The following is a 24018-nucleotide window of genomic DNA, read 5'->3' on the forward strand; positions in this document are numbered from 1 at the left end:
TAGGGCTCTTCTGTTTCTCCTTGATTGTTGGGGCCAGTGTTGACAGAGCTGTCACAAATCCTGTTGGCACTGAATACTTGTGGCCTGAGTGTAATTTAAATATAATGTACACACCCAAATGTATTTTGTGCCCCAAGAAATAGCCAGTTGGGTGTATTTCACTTTCAGATTAAGTTTAGTCTGTGTAAGCCACAGGTTTACTACAGCAGCCCTTTTCGGAATTCTGGGCGTGAATCTATGCATGATATGTAGCCACCGTATTGTATCATTCACTCTTTTAGAGAACATTTTTATCCCATGAATGCTGTTCCATTTGCATTCATGCTTTTTATAGCCAAAAGAACAAAGCAGCAGACTTTTTACACAGTGAGCTGCAGCAATATTTTGCCCTCATACCCCAATAACTTTCTCAGGAGAAAGTGATTTTGATTGGTGGCAATACAGTACACCAATTGCTACCTATTACAGTCATCCCACCTGAATCAAAGGTAGAATCTTTGTTAAACACTACAAAGGAACCATCATCATAAACATAACCAACACAAATGTGACTCAAATGACAATTCTAATTGACTACCATTTAGATGAGTCATTAAGAGGATTTTCCTTGATATCTTCTCTCTACATCACTTCAGGTTGTTGTCGTAAGGCAGCATTTGTTCAGTTTTCATATGCTAGAGATCATGGGTTAGCCACTTTCTCCCAGCCTTAGTCATTCTGATTTTCTTGCTCTGAGAAGTTCTTGTGGGAAAAGAATCATAGCATCCTTTCTTGTGTCATAGCCCATTTCTCCACTCCCTTACTGTTGGGGACATAATAAACAGTACTACTGTTTATTTGTTTCCAATTATTATTATTTTAACCTGTATTTTGACTCCTGCCAGTGGAATGCTCTGATTTGGCCACACTGTCTGTCCATATGGCAGACAGTTAAAGCAGCCTTGCTGAGACCTTTGCTTTTGTTTGTTCCCAGGAAAATTTTATACAATTTGATGAATCAAGAATTATAGGACTGTCTCTTGTTTGGTAATGAAGTAGTACTTATGATCAATCTTAGTTAGCTTTGTGGGGTAAAATCATGAGCCACTCCAAAGTTTCCTTAGGAATAGGTACAAATTGTATGTTATGAATAATTTGTCTTATGCAGCAATCTCTCCCTCTGCGGGCACTGCTATCCTTTTGTTGGCACATATTAGTTTGGGAAGATGAAAGAAACATTTGTGAGCTGGAAAAGATAAAATTGTGAACTGCATCACATCCATCCTCTCCCTGCCATTCTGGTTCCTAGAAACTTTTCCAGTGGAGTCCCCTCTGACTGCCTCTCATATTTAATTTAGAATATAATGCCCCAGTCAAGTTAGCCAATCCTTGATGCCCTTATCACCCATCATTTAAATGACAAGTATTTTAATTGCCCGTTCCAACTTTTAATGAAATCATTACTTTGAGGGTGATAGTATTTTATTTCCTTGCCCATTTTTGTAAATAGGTAACAATCAGAGTAAACATATGCAGTGTTGAAACTGATAAGTGATTCTGTTCCTTTAATTGAATTCTTGGCAATTGCTTTCATTAAGGTATGAGCAAAGCCTAGAATACAATTGGTGTCAATTCTAGTCACTACTCATTTGTTAGGTCCCTGCAGTAACTGGTAGAAGTCTAATATGGTCCCCTTTCTGCTTTTTTTTTTTTTTTTTTTTTTTTTAAGTAGGCTCTATACCCAACACGGGGCTTAAACTCATTAACCTGTGATCAAGAGTTGCATGCTCTGGGGCACCTGGGTGGCTCAGTCATTAAGCATCTGCCTTCGACTCAGGTCATGATCCTAGGGTCCTGGGATCGAGCCCCGCATCGGGCTCCCTCCTCAGCGGAAAGCCTGCTTCTCCTTCTCCCACTCTGCCTGCTTGTGTTCCCTCTCTTGCTGTGTCTCTGTCTGTCAAATAAATAAAATCTTTAAAAAAAAAAAAAAAGTTGCATGCTCTAGCAGCTGAGCCAGCCAGGCAACCCCACTTGCTGAATTCTAAAAGCAGAAGTTCGCTCAACTTTTTTTCAGACGTCTTTAGTGTCTTAGTAATATTTTCATGGTGCTTCTAAGCTGCTTCCTTCTGTTCCTCCATGCTGATTTTTGCTTGGTATTTGCTTTTTATCCCAGCAATGCAAGGATATGAAATCACTGAAAAGAATGTAGTGAGACCTAATGTTCTAAGAGTGAACCCCCTTGAACTAGTAGTTCACATGATATTCAACAGATGTTGCTGTTTCCTTTGAAAATTTAAAATATGCATGTGTTTGTTGTAGTATTTGAATACCTTGGCTCCCAATTTGGGAACAATAGGTCTAAGACCATTTTCTAGACATTAATGTTGAGTGTGTGTGTATGTATGTTATAATTAGAAGACTGTTCATCAATCACAGATAACATCATTCATTCTACAGGTGTGTGTGTGTGTGGTAAAATACACGTAACATAAAATTTAGCATGGTAGTCATTTTTAAGTGGTATTAAGTATAGTCATGGTATTATATAACCGTTACTACTCCCCATTTCCAGAACATGTCATTATCTCAAATAGAAACTCTGTACCCGTTAAGTAATAGCTCCGCATTCTCTCCTTCCTCAACCCGCTGTAACCTCTATTCTTTCTGTCTCTGGATTTGCCTGTTCTAGGTACCTTATATAAGTGGAATCATACGGTATTTGTCCTTTGGTTTATTTTACTTAGTATAGTGTCTTCAGGTTCATTCATGTTGTAGCATGTGTCAGAATTGCCTTTTTTTAAGTTTGAATAATATTCCATTGGATATATTAACACATTTTGTTTGCCATTCAGATGACACTTGGTTTGTTTCCACTTTTTGGTATTGTGAATAATGTTATGAACATTCACTAACAGATATCAGTATTTGAGTCCCTGCTGTCAATTCTTTTGGGTCTATTACCTAGCAGTGGAATTGCGGGCTCTATGTTTAACTCTTTGAGGAACTGCTAAACCATTTTCTACAGCTGCATTATTTTTACACTCCTACCAGCAATGCACACGAGTGTCAATTCCTCTACATTCTTGTCAACACTTGGTATTTTTAGTTTTTTTGATAACAGTCACCTTATTGGGTGTGAAGTGAGTGATTTTTATTTGGGTTTTACTAATGGCTAGTGATGTTGATCATTTTTTCATGTATTTATTAGCTCTTTGTATATTTTTGAAGAAATATCTATTCAAGTCCTTTGTCTTTTTTTTTTTTTTAACTATTGAAGGCTGTGGTAGCCCGTTTGATTTGAGACTTTTCCAGATTATTGTTGCAGACTATTCTTTGTTGTGTGCAATCACTGTTGTCCCTGTCCCTTTAGCTCATGTTCAGCTAGTATTTTTACAGTTTCCTTGAATGTCAGGAGCACTTCCAGTCCTTGCAGATTGTGTCTGTTTTCAAAGCACTCCTTTAACCCTTAGCTAGGCTTGCTCTGAGCCTAGTGGTCAGCCTGAAAGGAAAGCTTAAGGTCTTCTTCAGTCTTTCTTGAACATGCAGGTGGCCTTCTAAATTCCCCCATATACTTAGCTGCTTTGCATGTCTTTATGTCCCAGAGGCTCCCCTCAGCTTCTCCTCCAGGCTTTAGATGGTCTATTGTATGTCTCCATTCTTCTTAGGCTAGGTGTCAATGGGTCCGTAGTTGCCTTGCAGCTTTTACAAGCAGTGTTTGTTCCTTTACCCACCTGAGTTCCAAGTTAGGTGCTACAGAGGTGGGTGCCTTGCGTCAGTCCTTCAGGTATCCCCCAGACAGGTTAGAACAGACTATGTACAAAAATTTTCATATCAAGTCTTCTTTGCTGTCCTCTAGTAGAAGGAGGAAGCTGGGAACCATGCTGCCACTGCTTTAAGAACAAGACCACTGTTGCACTAGGGAGTGGGCAGGGGAACAGTAAGGAGAAAATACCACAAAATTCTCCTACCATTTTGAAGGTGACTTTTTCTTGATCGAGTATTTGCTTGGTTGCTGTTAACTTTTGACTGTTTTCTAGAGTTCCAACAAAGTTCATTCAGACAGTTCCTGCTGGGTTTTTATGATGTTTCTTTTGGGTAATGAGAGCTTGGAGCTTTCTAGTCTGCCATTTTGCTGTCATTCCTTCTACTGATTTTTAATATAGTTTTATTCAATAGTGCAAGGCAAATAATATCATTTTTCAATCTTTGTATTACTTGTGTGATCCATTGCTTGCTCATTCCATGAATTCAGGAGGCTAGTTCTAGAGGTCTGGGGCATTTGCCTTATCATTCCAGCCCCCCTCTGAACTAGCACTTTACTTTTTTTGATAAAGTTTCATAGGGATAGCCGGAGACTCCATAAAGGTGTGTTTTTTTATTGCCCAATCCTTCAGGACCTTTTGCCATACTGTACTAGAATGACCCAAGATTTTGTGAATATCCGGATCTTAACCCCAGAGGCCCATTTTGCAGATTTTCCTTTACTACCTTCTACCATGGTTTTACTGTTTGCAGGCTACATATGGCTGATTTTCAAAAACATTGCAACTCTCAAGCAGGCAATGGTATGCTAGTAACGGTAAGGGATTGACTCTGGCAAAAAAAAAAAAAAAAAAAAAAAAAAACCTTATTTGTTGCTTCTGGTTTTTTTTTTTTTTCTTTTTTCTTTTTTTTTCTGTTTAAATACCACGTTTCAGGCTAAAAACATGGCATCTTTGATCTTGGAGTTGGATAGAGAAAAATGCCTCTTGCGGGCTGTAATGCATTCCATTACAGTTAGGGAACTTGCATTGTTGAAACAAGTGGTATATTTTTCTTTGGCTGAGAATCATAGGGTTCACATTGTACAGCAATCCAAACTGGGAGGTCCTGAGAGGACATTTATGTCAGTGGCTTCAAAAATGGTGAATAGGCCTGTATGTGAATGCAATGAACTCCTCCTGAACTTATCCCTAGAATATACTCTTGCATAGGACATTTCTGTTATCAGAAAGCTCTCCTGAGTGGCCTTCTCCTTATTTGAATGCTTCTTTACAGCATATGGGACATGATGGGTATTTCTTACCTAAGGATTATTTGATGACCTTCGATGATGGGTGCACTTTCTTCCAATACCGAGTAATAAGATAGCTGTAGTCTTTAAAAAGGTGTATCTTTAACACTCGCATCGGGCAGCTTTCCAATCTCTAGTGATCTGAGAGTTTCTGAGGTATAATAATCGGTTTCTGCCCAAGGCCCCTATCTTCCTTCATGTGTCACTATTGAAGATACTTCTAAAATAGTTTGAGCACTGAGATCATAATGTTCTAGACTCTAGGACCTAGAGGCACTGCCTGCGAGACAATCCTTTGTAAATCTTTTATTGATTATTTTGGCTGAGGGCCTTACTCATATTCTGATTCCTTTTTCCTGACTTTATTAAGAGGCTTAGCAGTATCTTTAAATGGAAGATTTTGCTTCACCAAAACCCAAATAGCCCCACTAGTCAGGGGTGTCTATCTAGGGAAAGGTCATAAGGAATACTAAAACATTTTTCAAAGATTAAGGATGCTCTTGGTGTTTCCAGCACACATTATTCCCAGAAGTTTCACAGGTTGGGCCTGGCCTTGAGTTTCAGTTAGGTTTATTAGCCAAGTTTTATGTCACGTGAGTAAGAATGCAAAAGAATTCCATTGTTTCACATGTTCAGTTTGCCTTGCTAGAGCTTTTAGTTATGGCCACACTGATGTATGTGTAATGTGTGATATCTGATTTGGTTTTAATTTATACTTCGATAACCAGTAATTCTGGGAACCCTAACATGTTTATAAGCCTTTAAAAAAAAAAAAAAAACTCCTGTCAAACGGATGTTCTGTTTATTTGCCCATTAAAAAAAAAAAAAGTATTGTCTTTCTTGTATAGATTTGTGGGAGCTTTTAAAAACAGTTTTTTGAATATGAATCTGTTATCATTAAACACGTTGCAGACTTCTCCCAGTCTGTTGTTTGTCTTTTCATTCTCATAGTGACATCTTTTGATGAAGAGAAAGATCTTAATTTTTAACAAAGATTCTACTTTTAGATCTATGATCTAGCTCAGATTTTTTTTGGCATAATATGAAGTAGGGATTGAGGGTAATTTTTTCTGTCTGGATATCCACTTGATCCTGCGTCATTTATTGAAAAGATTAGCTTTTCCTCACTATTGTGGATTATTTGCCAAAAATCAGGTGTGTGTGTAAGTGTTTGTGTGTGTGCAGGTATGTGGGTTTGTGTGTGGTGAGGGTTTATTTGTGTCCTCTTCATTCCACTGAATTATTCCTGTACCCTCGCACCAGTATCACACTGTTTTAATTACTTGGCTTTATAGAAATAAAAGCATATGAACTGGGAAGAAAGAAATAAAGAATGTCCTTTTTAGCAAATAACATAATTATATATGTAGCAAATCCTAAAGCCTCTACAATAAAATGAGCAGGACTTATAAGTGAATTTGGTGAGGTTGTAAGATTCAAAGTCCAGGGGCGCCTGGGTGGCTCAGTCGTTAAGCGTCTGCCTTCGGCTCAGGGCGTGATCCCAGCGTTCTGAGATAGAGCCCCACATCAGGCTCCTCTGATGGAAGCCTGCTTCTTCCTCTACCACTCCCCCTGCTTGTGTTCCCTCTCTCGCTGACTCTCTCTCTCTGTCAAATAAATAAATAAATAAAATCTTTAAAAAAAAAAAAAGGAGATTCAAAGTCCAGTACAAAAATCAATTATATTTCTATATATAGCAAAGAACATTGAAAAAAGTGAAATAAAACAATTACATTTATAGCAGCGTCATAAAGCATTAAATACTGGGGGTAAACTTTATAAAATATGTGCAAGACCTTTATACCAGAAACTGTAAAACATAGCTGAGAAAAATTAAAGAAGACATAAATAAAGAGGTGTGCCATGTTCATGGATTAGGTGGTTAAACTTTTAATTCCTTCTTAATTAATTTATCTCTGTCAAAAAGTCCAGCATGCTCTTTAAAAAGAAATTTACAAGCCAACCCCACTATTTATATGAAAATCCTCAGGGCCTAGCCAAGTAATACTTTAAAAGAATAACAAAGTTGTAGGACTTATACCACCTAATTTCAAGACTTACTGCAAATCTCATGTAATGAAGGCAGTTTGGTATTACGAAAGGACTGAAAGAGCCCAAAGATAGACCACATATATATAGTCAACTGATTTTCAAGTAGGTGCCAACGTAACTCAATGGAGAAAAGATAGTCTTTTCAAATGATACTGAAATAACAGGAAAAAAAAGTGAACTTTGATCTCTGACTTACAACTATATACAAAATTTGAAATCAGTCGTTGATCTAAATATAAAGCCTAAAACTATAAAACTTACAGGAGAAAACATAAAAGAAAATAGCTGTGATCTTAGAGTTGGCAGATATTTCTTAGAAGATGAAAAATGTTAAGCTCAAAAGAAAAAGATGATAAATCGACTTCATTAATATCAAAATATTTCTCCATATGACCACCATTAACTAAAATGAAGAGGCAAGCCACAGCCTGGAAGAAAATATTTACAATACATATATCTGGCAGAGGACTTGTTTTCAGAATACATTGAGAATTCTTACCACCTAGTATTAGGACAAGCAACTCAATAAAAAAAAATGGGCAAAAGAGTTAAACAGACACTTCACACAAAAAGATGTATGAGTAGCCAATACACATTTGAAATGATGCATATCATCATCAAACAAGTTATGCAAATTAAAATCATAGGCTATAACTGCATATGCAAGAAAATGATTCAAATCAAGAAGACTGAAATACATCATGAGGTGTAATGTACAGCATGGTGACTATAGTTAATAATACTGTATTGTATATTTAAAAGTTACAAAGAGTAGATCTTGGAAGTTCTCATCACAGCAACAAAAAATTCTATAACTACATTTGGTGATGGATGTTAACTAGACATTGTGATCATTTCTTGATATATACAAACATCGAATCATTCTATTGTATACCTGAAACTAATATAATTTTATGTCAGTTGTATCTCAAAAAAAAGAAACTGGTTAAGCAAAACACGTTCTCTTTTTTGTCTTTTCCAGGTTGTACCATATCAGCTATAATGAATAGTGAAATATACATATATGTATATATATATATTTGTATGTATATAAATTTGCATATTTATATTTATAAAAAGACTGTCCTTACCAAGTGTTAAGACTGTGGAGAATCTGGAACTCTCACACATGGCTGGTTGACATGTAAAATCTTTGGGAAACAGTTCGGCTATTTCTTAAAAAGTTAGTATGATCCAGCACTTCCACTCTGGATATTTATCCAAGAGATTGAAAACCTGTGTTTGCAAAAAAGGCTTGTACCAGCACATTTGTTACTGTTTTATTCATAATAGCCAGCAATTAGAAACAACCCAAATATCAGTTTATAGGTGAATGGATAAACAAATTACAGTATGTTCACGATACAATAGAATATTACTGAGCAATAGAAAGGAACTACTGTTTTATACAACATCAATGAATCTCAAAAATTTATGCTAAGTGAAAGCATTCAAATACAGAAGAGTATTGTTAGGTACTCAGCTGAGCTGGAGAAATCTGCCTAAGTGTGAGAGTTGCAGTTTAAAACAATAAGCCAAAACGAAATTAACTGTCAAGACTTTAATCACTTTCTATGATAGTGTAAGCAAGAGACTAAATAGAAAGCACTCAGGACACCTGGGTGGCTCAGTTGGTTAAGCGTCTGCCTTTGGCTCAGGTCATCCCACATCAGACTCCTTGCTCAGCGGGGAGCCTGCTTCTCCCTCTTCCTGCTGTTCCCCCTGCTTGTGTTCTCTCTGTCTCTCTCTGACAAATAAATAAAATCTTTTAAAAAATAAAATAAATAAATGGAGAACACTAACCTCCCCACTGTTCCATTTTTACCCATGGAACGATGTACCCATTTGAGGGTCGGGTGGATCAGCACAGACATGGGGATCATCTCAGTGCCTAGGGAGCCCCAAATGAAGTACTTTTATGGGCCCAGGTTGGGGGTGGGGATGGGGCACAGGATGGAGGAAGAGAGTGAAGGACTCGGAGTGGAAAAGTACTGTTCACTAAGCCAAAGCCGAGAAAAGTATCCTCTCTCCCTAGCCCTTTACGGAGGTCTCCTGAGGGAGGGCCTGGATAAAGACATCTCTGAATGGCTAGGAATGCAGGTGTGCCTAAGAGCATGGCCAGCCAGGGAGGGCCTGAGTTCTTGACTGCAACTCCCTTTGGAGACTGCAGAGCATTGGTTGTGCAAAGTCTGGTGGGGGGAGAGCACCTTCTTCCTGTGAGGTCTGCCAGATGAAGGCTTTTTAATTGCCTATGGTTGGGTTTACAAAATCACACATTGGTTTTTGGCCAGGAGCTGTACTCCTCAAGTATACATTGTATGAGCCCATTTATACAAAACTCTGGAAGTAGCATCTAAGTTATATAGTAAAGGAACACAGAGAGTGGTTGCCTGGGATTGGGGAGTGGGGTAGATTTATTGCAAAGGGGCATGAGGCAACTTTTCAATGGGGTTTTTTGTTATACCGTTGTAGACAGCTGTCAAAACTCACCAAATGTACACTTAAAGTGGCTGCACTTTTGCATGATGCAAATTATATCTCGAATTTGATTTTAAAAGTTAAGAAAAATTTTAAAAATGATTTAGTTGAATCCTGAGTGTACGGGGAAAATATTTACATGTTTACTATAGTTTCTATTTTTTAACTATAAATTATGAATAGGACTATAGTGTAAATATAATGTGAAACTGTATGGGTTCGGTTAGGGTATGTTATATGCATGATTTTATCCAGGAAGCTGAGAAAAAAGTGATAACGGAAAGAATCTTGACTACTCTCTGAAATTTGTTTTATTATTAAACTGATGTTCTTTTTGTACTTAGTTCACAGTGCATTACTGTGTTAACAAAACTTTGTCATATAGTGTCATGAAGCAGTAAAACTCTTGTGTCTTAAAAATATGCCAGTGTTTTTTAATATTGTAGTATAATGTACTTAAGATTTTAACCATTTTTAAGTGTATAGTTCAGTGTCGTTAATTGCATTCAGATTATTATACAGCCGTCACCCCTATGCTCTCCAGAATGTTTTATTTGCCTTTACTTGAAGAGTCAAATTTCTATAAGGTTTGCTATGAAATCTTTGTCCAATTCTTTTGAAATATACCTCCATATTTCTCTATAACATGTTTATGTTGCTGTTTCTTGATCCCCCTTCCCCAGTCTTATCACAAGTCCAAGACTTCCTGAAGCTATCAAATGTAGGGAAGGTGTTTATCATTATGTTTTAGGACAGAAACACACACACACACACACACACACACACACACACACACACGCACACCTAGCTATTCCAAGCAGAAAGGGCTTTTATTATAGGGAATTGCAGCTTACAAAATTATTCCAAGTGCTGGAACAGAAATCAGAGACTATGTCTAAACCATGATTCAGGGTCATGATGTTATTGTTGCAATCTAGAGGTCAGTGAGCTGCTGCTGCGCCACCACAACTAGCTGTACCAGGGAGCTCGTACTAGATCTTAGACCACGGAATCTCTGCCACTGGAAACATTCATGTCTGTCTGACTTTACCTGCTGCAGACAAATGACCTCTACCTTACTTTCTTCTTCCGTATCTTGCTGGAGTACATCTGCTTGGTAAAACTTTTTTTTACATTCAGACCATGAGCTGCAAAGGGACTGCAAAATGTAATTTTAGCTGTTTTTACCTCTTCCAAATGGAAAGGAAGAGTGAAAGTTGGGAGAGCCAATCCAAGTAACTCCTACAAGGAGACAGGTCTTTCTGATGCTTTTGCCCCTGGTACAGGCACCTTCACTTTCTGTTTTCTCAAGCTTCTAATATAGTTATATTGTAATTATTTAGAAAAATATATAGTGTTTACATTATTATGGTCATATAGATCCTAATCATAACTAATACATGTAGTATATTTTAATTATTTTCCCTTCCCCCGCCCTTGCATAGCTCTTTGCTATTGTATTTGTCTGTTGCTTAGTTTTTTGTGTATCTTTATTGATTCAATCCCAAACTCTCTTATCATTTATTTGAATCTCTTCAGGCGCCTGGAGTTTTCTTAGTGCTGTCAACTTTGAATGATTTCCTTCTATGTCTGGTGTATAGCTGTTATCCTGTGATTTTCCTCACCATGACCTTACGTATTCTTTATCGCTCTCTCCTGAGATGGACCTCTGTTTTCTAAAATCAGGGTCTGCTTCTTTCATGTTTTACTCCCTTGTTTTGGTGGAGCACATTCTCTACCAGCTTCCTGAGAAGGAATGTAAAGGTAAGGTGAGGTGATGTTTGCTTTTTGAGTTCTATTCATTTCTGTTCCTATGAAGAAATACTTTAGAGGTGCCTGGGTGTCTCAGTTGGTTAAGCGTCTGCCTTTGGCTCAGGTCATGATTCCAGGCTGTTGGGATCCAGCCCTGCATTGGGCTCCCTGCTCAGCAGGAGAGTCTGCTTCTCCCTCTCCCTCTGCCCCTCCCCCTCTGCTTGTGCTGTCTCTTGATTTCTCTCTCTCAAATAAATAAAAATCTTTAAAAAAAAAAATACTTTGTAGAGCATTGCTAATACATATTTTTCCTGTGTTCTGAGTGTTATCATATGCTCTTGGCCTGTAAAAACTGAGACTGCAGACTGTACTACATGCACTCAGCCTTTAAATGTGGAATTGCATTCTGCAATTTATTTTGATTTTTAGCAAACAGTTTTGATCAGGTTGGTAACAAGAGATGTGCAAGTAATAATGCTGGACTATAAAAAGTGGAGAAATAGTATCATGCTGTATGTTAACAAGCAATTATATTGGTGATTCCCTGTGCCTTCATGTAAAAGTTGAGGAAAAGGAAAGATAAGGATCAGCAGGCTTAGCATTATTAAACATCTCTTGATATTATGAAGCGTATTATATGTATCACTCTGATTTGTAGCTAAAACAACAAGGTAGGCGTGCCATAATTTCAGGGATTTGAAGAAAACGAAAGATCATTGCCAAAATATGATGTCGGGAACGCAGCTCTATAGGAATTATGCAATGTTGATACTGTGTAACTCTGATTCAGTTTTTCTTTTCCAGGGACACATTCTCTATACTAATTAGAGTATAATTATTTTGCTTTTCCTTTCTTTTTTCTGTTCTTCCCTTCTCTAACCCTAATTAGACATGTTAGATCTTTTTATCTTATCTTCCATGATTCTTCTTTCTCATATTTCCAAGTCTTACTCTGTGATGCATTCTAGGGAGTTTCTTCCCTTTGGCCACCACGTCATTAATTTTCACGTCCAGTGTTTTCCATTTTCACTTCATCTATCGTTTCAACTTCAGGGAACATACTACTCATTTCTATGATTTCTACTTGGTCCTTTTTCATGTCTATCCATGCTTATTTAATAACTGCCCGCTCGTATTTAATAGTTGTGTTGCTTTATCTGTCTGGCACTTTAAAAATTACACCTATTTTGAAGATTGATTTCAGATTGCTTTTTTTTCTCTAATTCAAGTATGAATTCCCACCTCTTTTGTATGTCTATACTATTTTTTCTTACAACAGATTCTTTCATATATTTTATAGGGTTTTTTTATGGCTATAAGCTTATTTTCAAAAGATTTTATCTTGTAAAGGAATCTGGTTCATGACCTACTTTTTTTTCCTTTTAAATTTCTGGTTGGACTATATGATGTCAATTTGTTATGTTAGTTGCTTGGTTTTAAGTGCAGGTTTTGGATTCCTTACCCACCGTGGTGAAGGCTTTTGGTTTTGCTCTTGGGTAGTTAACTTTTTCACCTAATTTGGCAGGTGCCTTGTGTCTGGCTAAGGTATTAAGCAGGTGGTCGGAGATTATGTAAGTGCTATTTAAGGGAAGGGGAAAGTCGGCGTAGTTGAACTTTAACCTTTAAGCCAATTTGGTCTCAACATTTTCTTGGACTACTTTGGCTTCAGGTCCCATTCTAACTTATGGTTTGATTTTGACATGTGAATGTTTACCTTGCTTCCTTTTGAGCTTATCTGTGGTTTAACATATTTATTTAAAAATATTTTAGTCATGGGGTGCCTGGGTGGCTCAGTCGGTTAAGCATCTGACTTGATTTCTGCTCAGGCCGTGATCTCAGGGTCGTGAGATCAAGCCCCACGTCGGGCTCCACACCAGGCGTGGAGCCTGCTTAAGAGTCTCTCTCTCTATCCACCCTGCTGGCACTCCCACTTCATCGCTCTAAAAAAATAAATAAATAAAAATGTTTTAGTATTTTAAAGTTTGGAATGGTAGATATCAGGAGGCATTCCAGCAAATGCTTAATTTTTTCAATCAGAATGAGTTTGGGTTTGCAGTTCCTCAAAATATAGGGTCAAAAAAGAATTGAAACTGGATGTAGGACCTGACCTGTGACTAGCTGTCATTTCACCTTAAAGATTACAGATATATTTATTGCTTTCACTGATATGAAGTTATTATTTAGTAAAATAATTTTATTTTAAACATTGTGATGAGGTATAAAATTTACCTAAATTTGCTGGTTCAAATATAGACTTAACACCTATTAAGTGGTAACAAGTGTTGGAATTTTGAGACCTGTTGTTATAGTCATTATCACTGTTTCTGCTTATAAGTCATCTGTGTAAGTCATCTTCTTTGTTAAGATTATTATGCCTTTACAAAGAAATACTACTGTTCTACAAATGGGAAACATCCCCAGGAATAGAAATAAATATTTTGTAAGGTAAGAGAAGATTTCAAATTTATATCGTTATGACTCTAGCAAATGATAAACGTGGTTGGTTACTTCCATTGCAAGTCAGTAAGTAGCAGTAGCTAACTAGGATGTTGCTTCAGGGTATAGCAGATGGCCTGTAAGTAGCTTGGTGAGGAAAATGTTTGCTAAAGGTGACAGAGTGTACCTACCCTATTTCCCATATGCACTAGGTCATTGGTAACATAAGGTCTTAGCTTCAGGAAGTTGTTAAATTTAAGGTCAGGGAGTAATTCCAAAGCATTTTAATAAATAAAGTACATATCCCTTAGCCGATAATATTTTCTTTTCAGTTCCTGCATGCTAAGATGAAATTTGTAAGCTTTTCTCTAGACAACATGCAGTATAGAGTCCAAGTGGGGTGTGAGTATATATATTTGTGAAAAATGTGCAGTATCTGTTGCATGATATATTGTGTGTATATATATCAAGCATGAGATTGATGGGGTTTTGATAACATTCTTATAAAATGGAACACTCATTGCTAGTCCTGTGAAAGATTATTTAATGGCTTTTGCTAACAAGTAAAAAATGCTGTATATTCTCTTTTATATTACAATGTGTGTTTTAAATTATTTATTATGGAAAACTAAATGTACAAGAGTAGAGAAACGATAATGAACTCCTATGTATGTACTACACAACTTCAACAATTGTCCTTCATCGTTCATGTTAGTTAATTTTGTTTCATCTTATTCTGCCTGCCTTATGAATCCTGCTCCCCTTGGCCCCCCGCAATCTCTACTTTCCCTACTCCCACCCCAGGATGATACATACAAGTTTGTGTTGCATACTTCCCCTAGGAGGCTCATAATGTTTGATTGCTGTTTGTAATACTTTGAATATTTATGGCAGTTTTTGGTTTCTCTTCATTTTCTTCTCAGTTTATGAAAGGTTTTCTTCCATAATTAGTAGTGTAAACTGTCAGATTGTTTATATAGCCATTTTGTAGTAATCAACACACCGTACAGATGTAATTTTCTTGAAAGAAGTGAAAGTCTTACATTTTTTAAATGAAAGATCATCAGTGTTTTTTGAAAAATGTCTTTAAAAAAATTAAAATCGCCCTGCTTAATTTGTTTAATACTTTGGAACATTGTACAATTGTATTACTATTAATTTTGTAAGTAATATTTTTAATTCAGTTGATTTGCCATTTAGGGATTTTTTAAAAATGTGTTTTCTGAAACATATTTTTAGTGAACATGAACGTCTGATCCTAAGAAACTCTTTATAGTATGATGAAGAGATAGGGCAATACTTACATATAATTTATAGTGGAAATTATAATTTTAAGTGCAAGAAGAACAAAAGTGTTTCTTGAAGGAAATTGCTACATATAGTTTGGCTTATATTTTTCTTTTCATACTGTATTTTTATTATTTTATTATTCACTGTGGAATATCTATTTTAGGACTATATTCTTACTACATACTTTTCATTAGTGAAAACATTTAGTAAGAATGACTCTTAAGAAATTGCATGAGCTTTTGCAGTTCTTCAGATAAAAGAGACTGATAGCTCTGACTTCCCAGATATTGAACAAGAAATTAGAGCTGTAAGCCTGACGTTTATTTTACTGTTTAAAGGTTTTTGTCCTAGTAATTGTATTTTGCAGCCCCAGAAATCGTCTTTAACATCACAATTTAAAAAAGCAAAATGCATGGTTTGCATGCAGCACTGTCTATCGAGAATGATTAGGTACTATAGTATTAGCAAATGGCGTAAACATTTATTAGTTATACAATGTATGGATTGCTATTAAGTGTTCAAAACACCAGAGTACAACTGCTGTTATTGAAATATGTTGATTCTCATATACGTGCCTCTATTTGTTAATGTCTCAGTACGAATTATTAAATAGCTTTCTGATAAAATCTATTAGTAATCATTACAATGCCTAATGAATTAAGACTTTATGTGGTTATTTTTACTTTATTTTAGAAAGACATTTCTGATAGCTGTTATTTCATTTGATTTCAAGTGCCTGCTCATACCAGTTGTCATTGTAGACTGATTTAACTTGCTCTTATACATTTTTACTTTTGATATGCCAAGAACTTCAGTTGGTTGTGTGGAAATGCAAGCCTTTGTGTGAAGGAGTAGGTAATTGCATCAGAACTTGGCACCCACATGAATCTTATGAAAACATGCTGTTTGTTCCCTAGAGAAACTATTCTATAAGCTGACTTTGTTTTTATATTCTGTTCTGTGCTAGATTAAGCGATTTAGTTTAGTTTGGCCTGGGGCAAAACGTTTCAGGATATTTTAGAAAATCCTGTATCTGATTAGCTCTCTGAAAATAATACTAGTTTTAAAGTTTTGCTTTTTAAAAATTTATCAGTAGGCTATGCAATGCCATTTCTATTAGCAAAGTGTCATTTGTAACTGGCACTGAAAACAATCACAGTGTTCCAAGTGGTATATTGTTTTGCCCTCCAAGTTTTAAAAATGTGAGAGCCATTTATTTTAAACCAAATATTTATTTCTTCTTAATTTGATGTCCTAATGCCCTTCAGTGATGAGGAGTAATTTATCTTTTTTGATAGTAATTTCTTGATTACTAAAGCATATAACACAGGGGAACTATGGGAGACAAACATACAATAGTCATAATATAAAAAAAGTTATTTTTATTATAAACTTTTAAACCTTAAAATCCCGAACACTACTTGCATAACTTTTAGGAAACTCATTTATTTTAAACTTTTCAAAAAAAAGTTCCTACCATATATTAGTTTAATTTTAACTTTTCACTCTACTTAAACCAAGCAAGCAAGTAAACAACCATAATAAATTATAATTATAAAAGATTAATTAGGCAATATAATTTTTTCAAAGTTTCAAGAGAGTCATAAAGATTTTGTTCTTTATTCATTTTAGATCTTTCAGGTATAATAGTTACAAGTAGTTTTAAAGTTTCCTGTTCAGGGGCGCCTGGGTGGCACAGTGGTTAAGCGTCTGCCTTCGGATCAGGGCGTGATCCCGGCGTTATGGGATCGAGCCCCACATCAGGCTCCTCTGCTATGAGCCTGCTTCTTCCTCTCCCACTCCCCCTGCTTGTGTTCCCTCTCTCGCTGGCTGTCTCTATCTCTGTCAAATAAATAAATAAAAAAAAAAATCTAAAGTTTCCTGTTCAATTCAAAGGTTATTAATAAATATTTATTAAGTTAAAAATAATACATGCACATGTTAAAAAAATAAAATTATACAGATAGATATAAAATGAAATAAAATACTTCCTTCTCTCATTCCTCAGTCTCCCCACCTCAGCTCTTAGGTCCTTTTTTCAGGGTAAGCACTGGTAATAATTTCCTGTGTATTTTCTATGCCTTTTCAAGCATGTATGCGTATGTAAGTATAATTTTACATTTCTCTCTATTTTACTGTATGTATGTTTTGTGCCTGCATTGTTTTGGCTAAAGACATATTTTGGGTAGGAAATTTATTTGTCTTATTCATCATTTTATATCTATCTCCTAGAATAATGTCTGACACATAATATATAAGTGCTTAACAAATGCTTGTTGAAAAATCTTTATAAAAATCTTTATATGGTACAGACTTTATAGATTTGTTTTATGATTATATCACATTTTATATTACCAGTTTTTTGTTGATGAACATTTATGTTAACTCTGTTTTCTGCTAGTCATTGATCCATCCATCTATCCATCCATCCACCTGTCTGTTCATCAAATATATACTGAGTACTTACTGTATGCCAACACCTTCTAAGAATGCAGATGAAGGAATAAATCCTGGGCTCTGCTTGCATGTAACTGACATATACATAGTTGATATATGTAAAAAACAATGAAATGAAACCTAAACAAAATTAGTTTCATGAAGGCAGTAGCATAGGTAATATGATGAGACAGGAATTTCTACTTTAGGTAGGATCCAGGCAAATGAAATAAAGACAGATGGACAGAATAAATGATGAGAAAAATAGTTTAGAGAGCTAGAGAAGAGAATTCTAGGCAGAGGAACTAGTAAGTATAAAAGCTGCAAGGCAAGAATAAGCTTGGTAAGTTCAAGGACCAAAAAGAAATCTGGTATGACTAGAGTGTATTTTCTCTTACAAATAAAACTGTTTCAGTGAGTGTCTTTGTACATAAAAATATATTTTACATGTTTTTCTAAATACTTTTAGTAGTAAAACTGAGAAATTAAATAGTATGTGCATTTTACATTTCGATAGCTATGGAATGGGACCTCTTTTATCCCTTATCCTTTCTCCCAAAACCTCTTCATGCTTTCCCTGGCTCGGAAGAACTTGGGCTATCTAGAGCTTGGTAGGGAATGGGCCGTGACATGAGGCACAGTGAGTGAAAGGAATTTTTTTTGGAAGAGAATGCACAGGGAACTGTGAATGTTTGAGAGACTTTTGTCTAATAAGATGAAAATCCAGTAGTGAACATATTCATATATTGTGTGTGTTATGTGATAAAATATTTGGCTCTCAGAAGTACAGTCCTCTCCTTTTGCCTTTTAATGACATCATTTCAATGCAGAAATTATCTCTACTTTCACAACTAGCAAATAGAAAATTCAGAGTTTTTTAGTTTATTATTGGGTATGAGGCAGTATTACAAATGATTCCTAGTTTGACACTCTTGGATTCAGTTTACAAAAATTTGTGATTAAATTAAAAGATGTGTTATGAAAAAAATGCCATTAACCAAAGTCAGTCAAAAACCTTTGCTATAATGTGTCTTTTGTGAAAGAGGGCAGGAAGGACATCTATTTAAAATAAGTTTTTAAAAATCCTGGGTATTGTTAACATTGGTGAATCCCATATTTAAATAAAATGCCTCTCTATCAAAAAGGCATTGTTTTAATTTTAAAGGAGAAATATCAGAATCACTTACAATGTTTTAGGCAGATTAGAAATTTTCAACTGGTCAAAGAACACATTTTGTTTCATGAGGTGTTTTACTGCTTGAGTAAACAAAGAGTCAAGTCATATTTGAGATCATAGAGATGTTTGTTTAAATTTTTTCAATCTTTATTTTTTTGATAGGTTAAAGGTAGGAAATTTTGGCAGATACATTCAGATTCCCATGTACCTAGAGAGAGAAGAGGGTATGAGGTTTCCTTAATTATTATTTATTTTTCCTTTTTTCTACGTAATACCATTTCCTTTGAAAATTAAAAACAACTTGAAGGAATGAGGCTAGGAATCTGCGATGGAGAAGATCTTAATTTAAAAGATGCTAATGTGGTATGTTCTATCTATTATGTTAAAGTTTTTAAAAATTTTTTTTTTAACGTAGGTTATCTTTTCCAGCAAAACTTATAAACAAACTTTATTTGGAAATCGATTTTATTTTGCTACTTGAACCTGGTATACATTATTAATGATAAAGCAATTAACTTATATTTTGTCTGTATAATAAGTTAGTATTTTGATTAAGGAGGCTAATTTATCTGGTGTCTACTGTAAAGTCATCCAGCTAGTTTTAACATGAATATATAATTTTTAATTAAGACAAGTTCTTGATACCAGATCTTTAAGGTGAGTGTAAGGAAAGGAATTATTATTTTATTAGTCTTATCTTTTATCTTAAAATGAATAGTAGTATAAAATATGTTACATGTTTACAGAAATCTTCTATTCCTTTTACGATATGTAGATATATAAGTTGTAATTATTTGAATTATTAGAACATCTAATTTTTGCTTGACAATATGCAAATGTGCCATTAAATCTGTTTTTTAAGATTTTTCCAGTTTAATGTCTGAATCCAAATTCATAAAGAGTTGGAAAAATGAGATGTCTGAGCTATAGGATTCACAGGGATTTCATATGAAGCCTATTTAATCAGGATAACACTGTTATTAATATTCATAATGTCAGCTGGAACACAAATGACAGACTATGGGGCCTAAAAATTTTACTTGGTGAATTTATTAAAAGTAGCTTAAAAAATTAATGGAATTTAAGTAAAGTTGGTGAATATGAAAATCTTGTGTTAGCAGAAAAAAATCTCTATTAGAACTTTCTTTAAGACCATTTTGCATTGATGTCTTTTGACAGATTTCATTGGTACTTAAAGAAGAAGGATGCATGAATGGTCATTTAAGAGGATTTAAACACATTGGCACATTAATTTTTACATGAATAATAAGTACTTTCCAAAAGCAATTAACTTACAGTGTACAAGATATGAATTGAAAAATAAGACTGTGACATCAAGGGCAAAGCAAATGTGCTGTACATTTTAAACTTAGTGGCAGGACTTTTTAATATTTTGGTTTATTTTATTTTTATAGTTTAGGTAGGATGTGACTTAGAATATGGTTATTTTAACACATTCGAGAGAGTCTTAGAAGAGCAATAATGCTTCCCCCTCCACAAAAATATTAGTAGTATTAAACATTATCCTCTGCAGGTCTTGTTTGCATTTATTGGAGAATTAAGCATTTCTTGTGCTATTGGTAATATCTGAGAATATATTCAATTTTATAGACAAAGGGATGATTCTGATTGGGTTTAGTGATTCCAGTATTTATGTGTTAACACAGATTTGTTGATTATAGCATAACTTAAATGTATAATAAATAAGCTTCTCAATGTTTAGTGTGAGAAGTTTAGTTAAGACCCATCTGAGTGATATACGAGTCAATTTGTTCTGAATTTTACCTAAGGAAGTAAGAAGTTGGGAATGGTGTTAAGTAAAACTGGAATGCCTTTTATTTGGTGTACCACCTGTTACTCTTTATGTTTTCAAATGTACTTATAATGACATTATACCAGCGATCTAGTTTTTATTTTATCACTAACATTCATTAAAAACAATTAATTTTAGACCATTATGTATAATTACAATAACAGAGTATTGTGTTTTATTTTTTTCAGATTATTTTTCACGAAAATTTTAGTACTTACAAAAAGCATAGTTATTATCTGTAACAGTCACCTTAGGGTTTACCAGTTAGAGAATATAGGCATTGGCCTGGCAGTCCAGACGGGTACCAGAAGTTTCACTTGTAGTCTGTCAGTGTTATATATGAGTGATTTTGTTTCATTAAACATAGTAGAAATTGCCTGGTATGTTTTGGGACTCATATTCAGAGTTTGGTTAGAAAAAGCATTAATCAGGTGTGTAGAAATGATCACAGTATAAGCTATATGTTAATTTTTCTGTATGAGGAATGAAATCAAATTGATACATTGGTTATTATTATTTTTTCTAGTAGGTTTTTAGAAGTTAGGTTTGGGGGAAGTGGTTTTTGTTTTGTTTTTTGGCTCTGAGATATTCACTTACATGCCCAGGAGAGGGCAGCATTTTACTATATCAGACTCATAAAAGAATTAGCCCTACTTAGACTGTCAATGTTTCTTGTAATTACTCCCAGTATATTTGTTGCTTGCTTATGAATTAACTTGCATTTATGGAACTAAATCATTTCAATCATTTAATTACACCTGAGGAGCTGAACTATAATTGCTTGCTTCCAACTAGGATCTGATATGGCTTGAGCAGTATTAATTTGGTGTTTACTTTTCTGAGTGCTAAAAGCATTAAAATGATTGTGCAATGGGATTACATTTTACTAATTGCTGGCATTCATTAGCTGGGTAAATGATGAGGAAGAGTGACTGTATATTGCAGAGGGATAAAATTATGGTTTTAAATAGTATATTACTAAGCACATTAAGGCCTGTAAGACATGTTTTAAAATACTCCAGAGGTTATTAAAGACTGTATTTTCTACATGTCTTGCTATATGAATCTCTTATTAAAAGACTGCAATTATTATTAACCTTTTTGGGCAATATGTAGGGAAATGGCTTCATTGACTGGGACATATTTCTTTGATATTAATAACTTCCTATATTTTCAGCTAATCCAAAAGTAAATGAGGAACTTAGAAAAAGATTGCCAACTCCAGATCAACATATTTAGAGAAAATTGGAAAAGGAGAAGCTTACTACAGCTTTATTTGAAGACTTTTTAAAAGAACGCAGAGTTCTAGCTGTGAGGTAAATCAGATTTTATTCTCCTTAAAAAGCATGCCAAGGGGAAAAAAAAAACCCTTGCATAGCTTTTGTCATGTTTATTATGAAAACAAATGCAAGACAAATATCAATAATTCCATAAGTTAATAATAGTCATTATGTTTTTTTAAAAAAATAAATAGGATTCTTAAATTATTTTTACAAGTATAAAATGTTTTATATGAAAATATACATCATAAATTCAAATCAATAAATTTGAAATTTTTGGTATAAAGTTTATGACATATAGAGTGCAAATTTTATTTTTCTTAAATTGGTGGAGTTAGAAAAAAACTTAAGTTAAATAAAATAAATGGTTCTCTAACCAAAGGAGCAAGAATGTCTAGAAGCTTAACCTGAACTGTATTTACTAAAATGTAAGTGTGAAAGAAAGAACCTTTCTCTGAGAAAAAAGATTTAATTTCACCTGTTGAAATATACAGTTAATAGTCCCATTATAAATGTTTTAGAAAACCATTTATCCTGTAAATTCTCTGTTAAACAAAGGTAAGGTTTAGGTGTGTTCTGATATATTGTTTTAAGTTTATTTATCTAGAGTTGGCTTTATTTTAGCTTCAAATCTTGGAGCAAAAGCCAGAGACATTGCCAGAGCAAACAAGAACAGAAGTACAAATGGAGGACTGGTCAAAAGGTAAGGACTTTTAAGGTATTAATACCAAACCCCAGGTGTTGTGCTAGTTCAAGGCACTGAATGAAGTGTGTTTGTTCTAACCAATATATTAGATGGAGGCAGACAAGCGCACACGCACACGTACAAAGAAGGAGGCACACACAAAGAGACCCACATACTGCAAAAGAGACACAAAGACACAGAGAAAGAGAAACACACAGAGGAAGAGATACTGAGAAAAAAAGGGAAACAGACGGAGGGAGAGAGAAAGAAACACACATACACAAAAAGTGATCAAGAGAGTAGATTGAGAGAATGGGAGAGAAATGCTTACAGAGGGCCACACTCAGAGAAAGAAACACAAACAAAGAGAGACACAGACACAGGGAGGGAGATACGAAAGCCAAAGAGGGAGGCACAGACACACATGTGGAAGCACACACATGTGGAAGCATACAGACGGGGAAAGACACACACAAATGGATACATACACACTGAGATGCATAGAGGAAGATAGACTAAAAGAACACGGTAGAAAGAGACAGAGACATGCAGGGAGAGAGACAGGGAAAAACATATACATACACACACAGGGAAGAAGACACGCAGTGAAAGAAAATAGAAGATATACACAGAGGGAGAGAGACACACATATGCGTGGAGAGAGACAGATGCACTCAGGGAAACAGACCAAGACACATTCGGACACAGAGACATATGTGGAGACAGGTGCATACCAAAAGATGCACTCAGAAAGAGACATGCGCAGAGAGATGGAGGCAGAGGGGGCCAGAGGTAGAGTGACAGACACACAGAGATGTGCAGGTGGAGACAGAGAAAGACACTCCCAGATAGAGACAGAGAGAGACATGAAGACAGAATCCCAGATAAGGAGAGAGGCAGAAAAAGATGCACAGGCAAAGGGAGAGAACAGCCAGGGATGGAAACACAGTTTAAAAGACACACAGACTGAGAGGTGGCTTGAACAGCAGAGAGAGACGATAGATAGATGATAGAGAGATAGAGAGATAGAGAGATAGAGAGATAGAGAGATAGATAGATAGATAGATAGATAGATAGATAGATAGATAGACAGACACACACACACACACACACGTAGGTCAGCAGGCAGGCAGGCAGGTAGGGCACATCTATCTCCCTATAGAGCAAGATACAGAGAGCCATAAAGAGAGAGGTTTAAAAAATGTTAGGTTTTTTCATTGAGGTCTCTTAAAATAAAATGATGCAGATCTGGAATCCCTGGGAAACTAATCATTCTGAATATAGTGTTGCAAATAGTTGAAGGCTTAAATCTCTGAGTGCATTGTTTTTATTTCCTCTAAATTTTATATTTAAAATATTAGATTATGACCAAAACATTGCACACATCTCTCCCTTTTTTGATTCCCCCTCCCCCAACAGGGTTCTTCTTCCACCATATATCAACCACATGGTTACCTTTTTCAGAAGGTTAAAGGCCATTTTGGGGTACTGTTCTATCATCATTGTATTAAATAAGTTAACAGTTACACATTCTTTTGAATTATAGGAAGATGCTTTGCTTTCTGAGTATACTTTTTTCTGATTTCT

At 35.2% G+C, this 24018-nt stretch overlaps 1 protein-coding gene across 1 annotated transcript in view; it reads left to right on the top strand.

Annotated features, from left to right (window-relative positions):
- MIPOL1 (mirror-image polydactyly 1) overlaps positions 1–24018 on the top strand; it is a 327574-nt gene that overhangs the window by 26592 nt on the left and 276964 nt on the right. Inside the window, exons 2-3 of the mRNA XM_045799749.2 lie at positions 21644–21782; positions 22371–22449. Coding sequence (XP_045655705.2) covers positions 22431–22449 — 19 coding nt within the window. The 5' untranslated portion in view covers positions 21644–21782; positions 22371–22430. The remainder of the gene's footprint in view (positions 1–21643; positions 21783–22370; positions 22450–24018) is intronic.

Source organism: Ursus americanus, chromosome 35 (assembly GCF_024610735.1).
Source record: "Ursus americanus isolate L20-20 chromosome 35, mUrsAme1.1.p, whole genome shotgun sequence".
NCBI classification, from domain to species: domain Eukaryota; kingdom Metazoa; phylum Chordata; class Mammalia; order Carnivora; family Ursidae; genus Ursus; species Ursus americanus.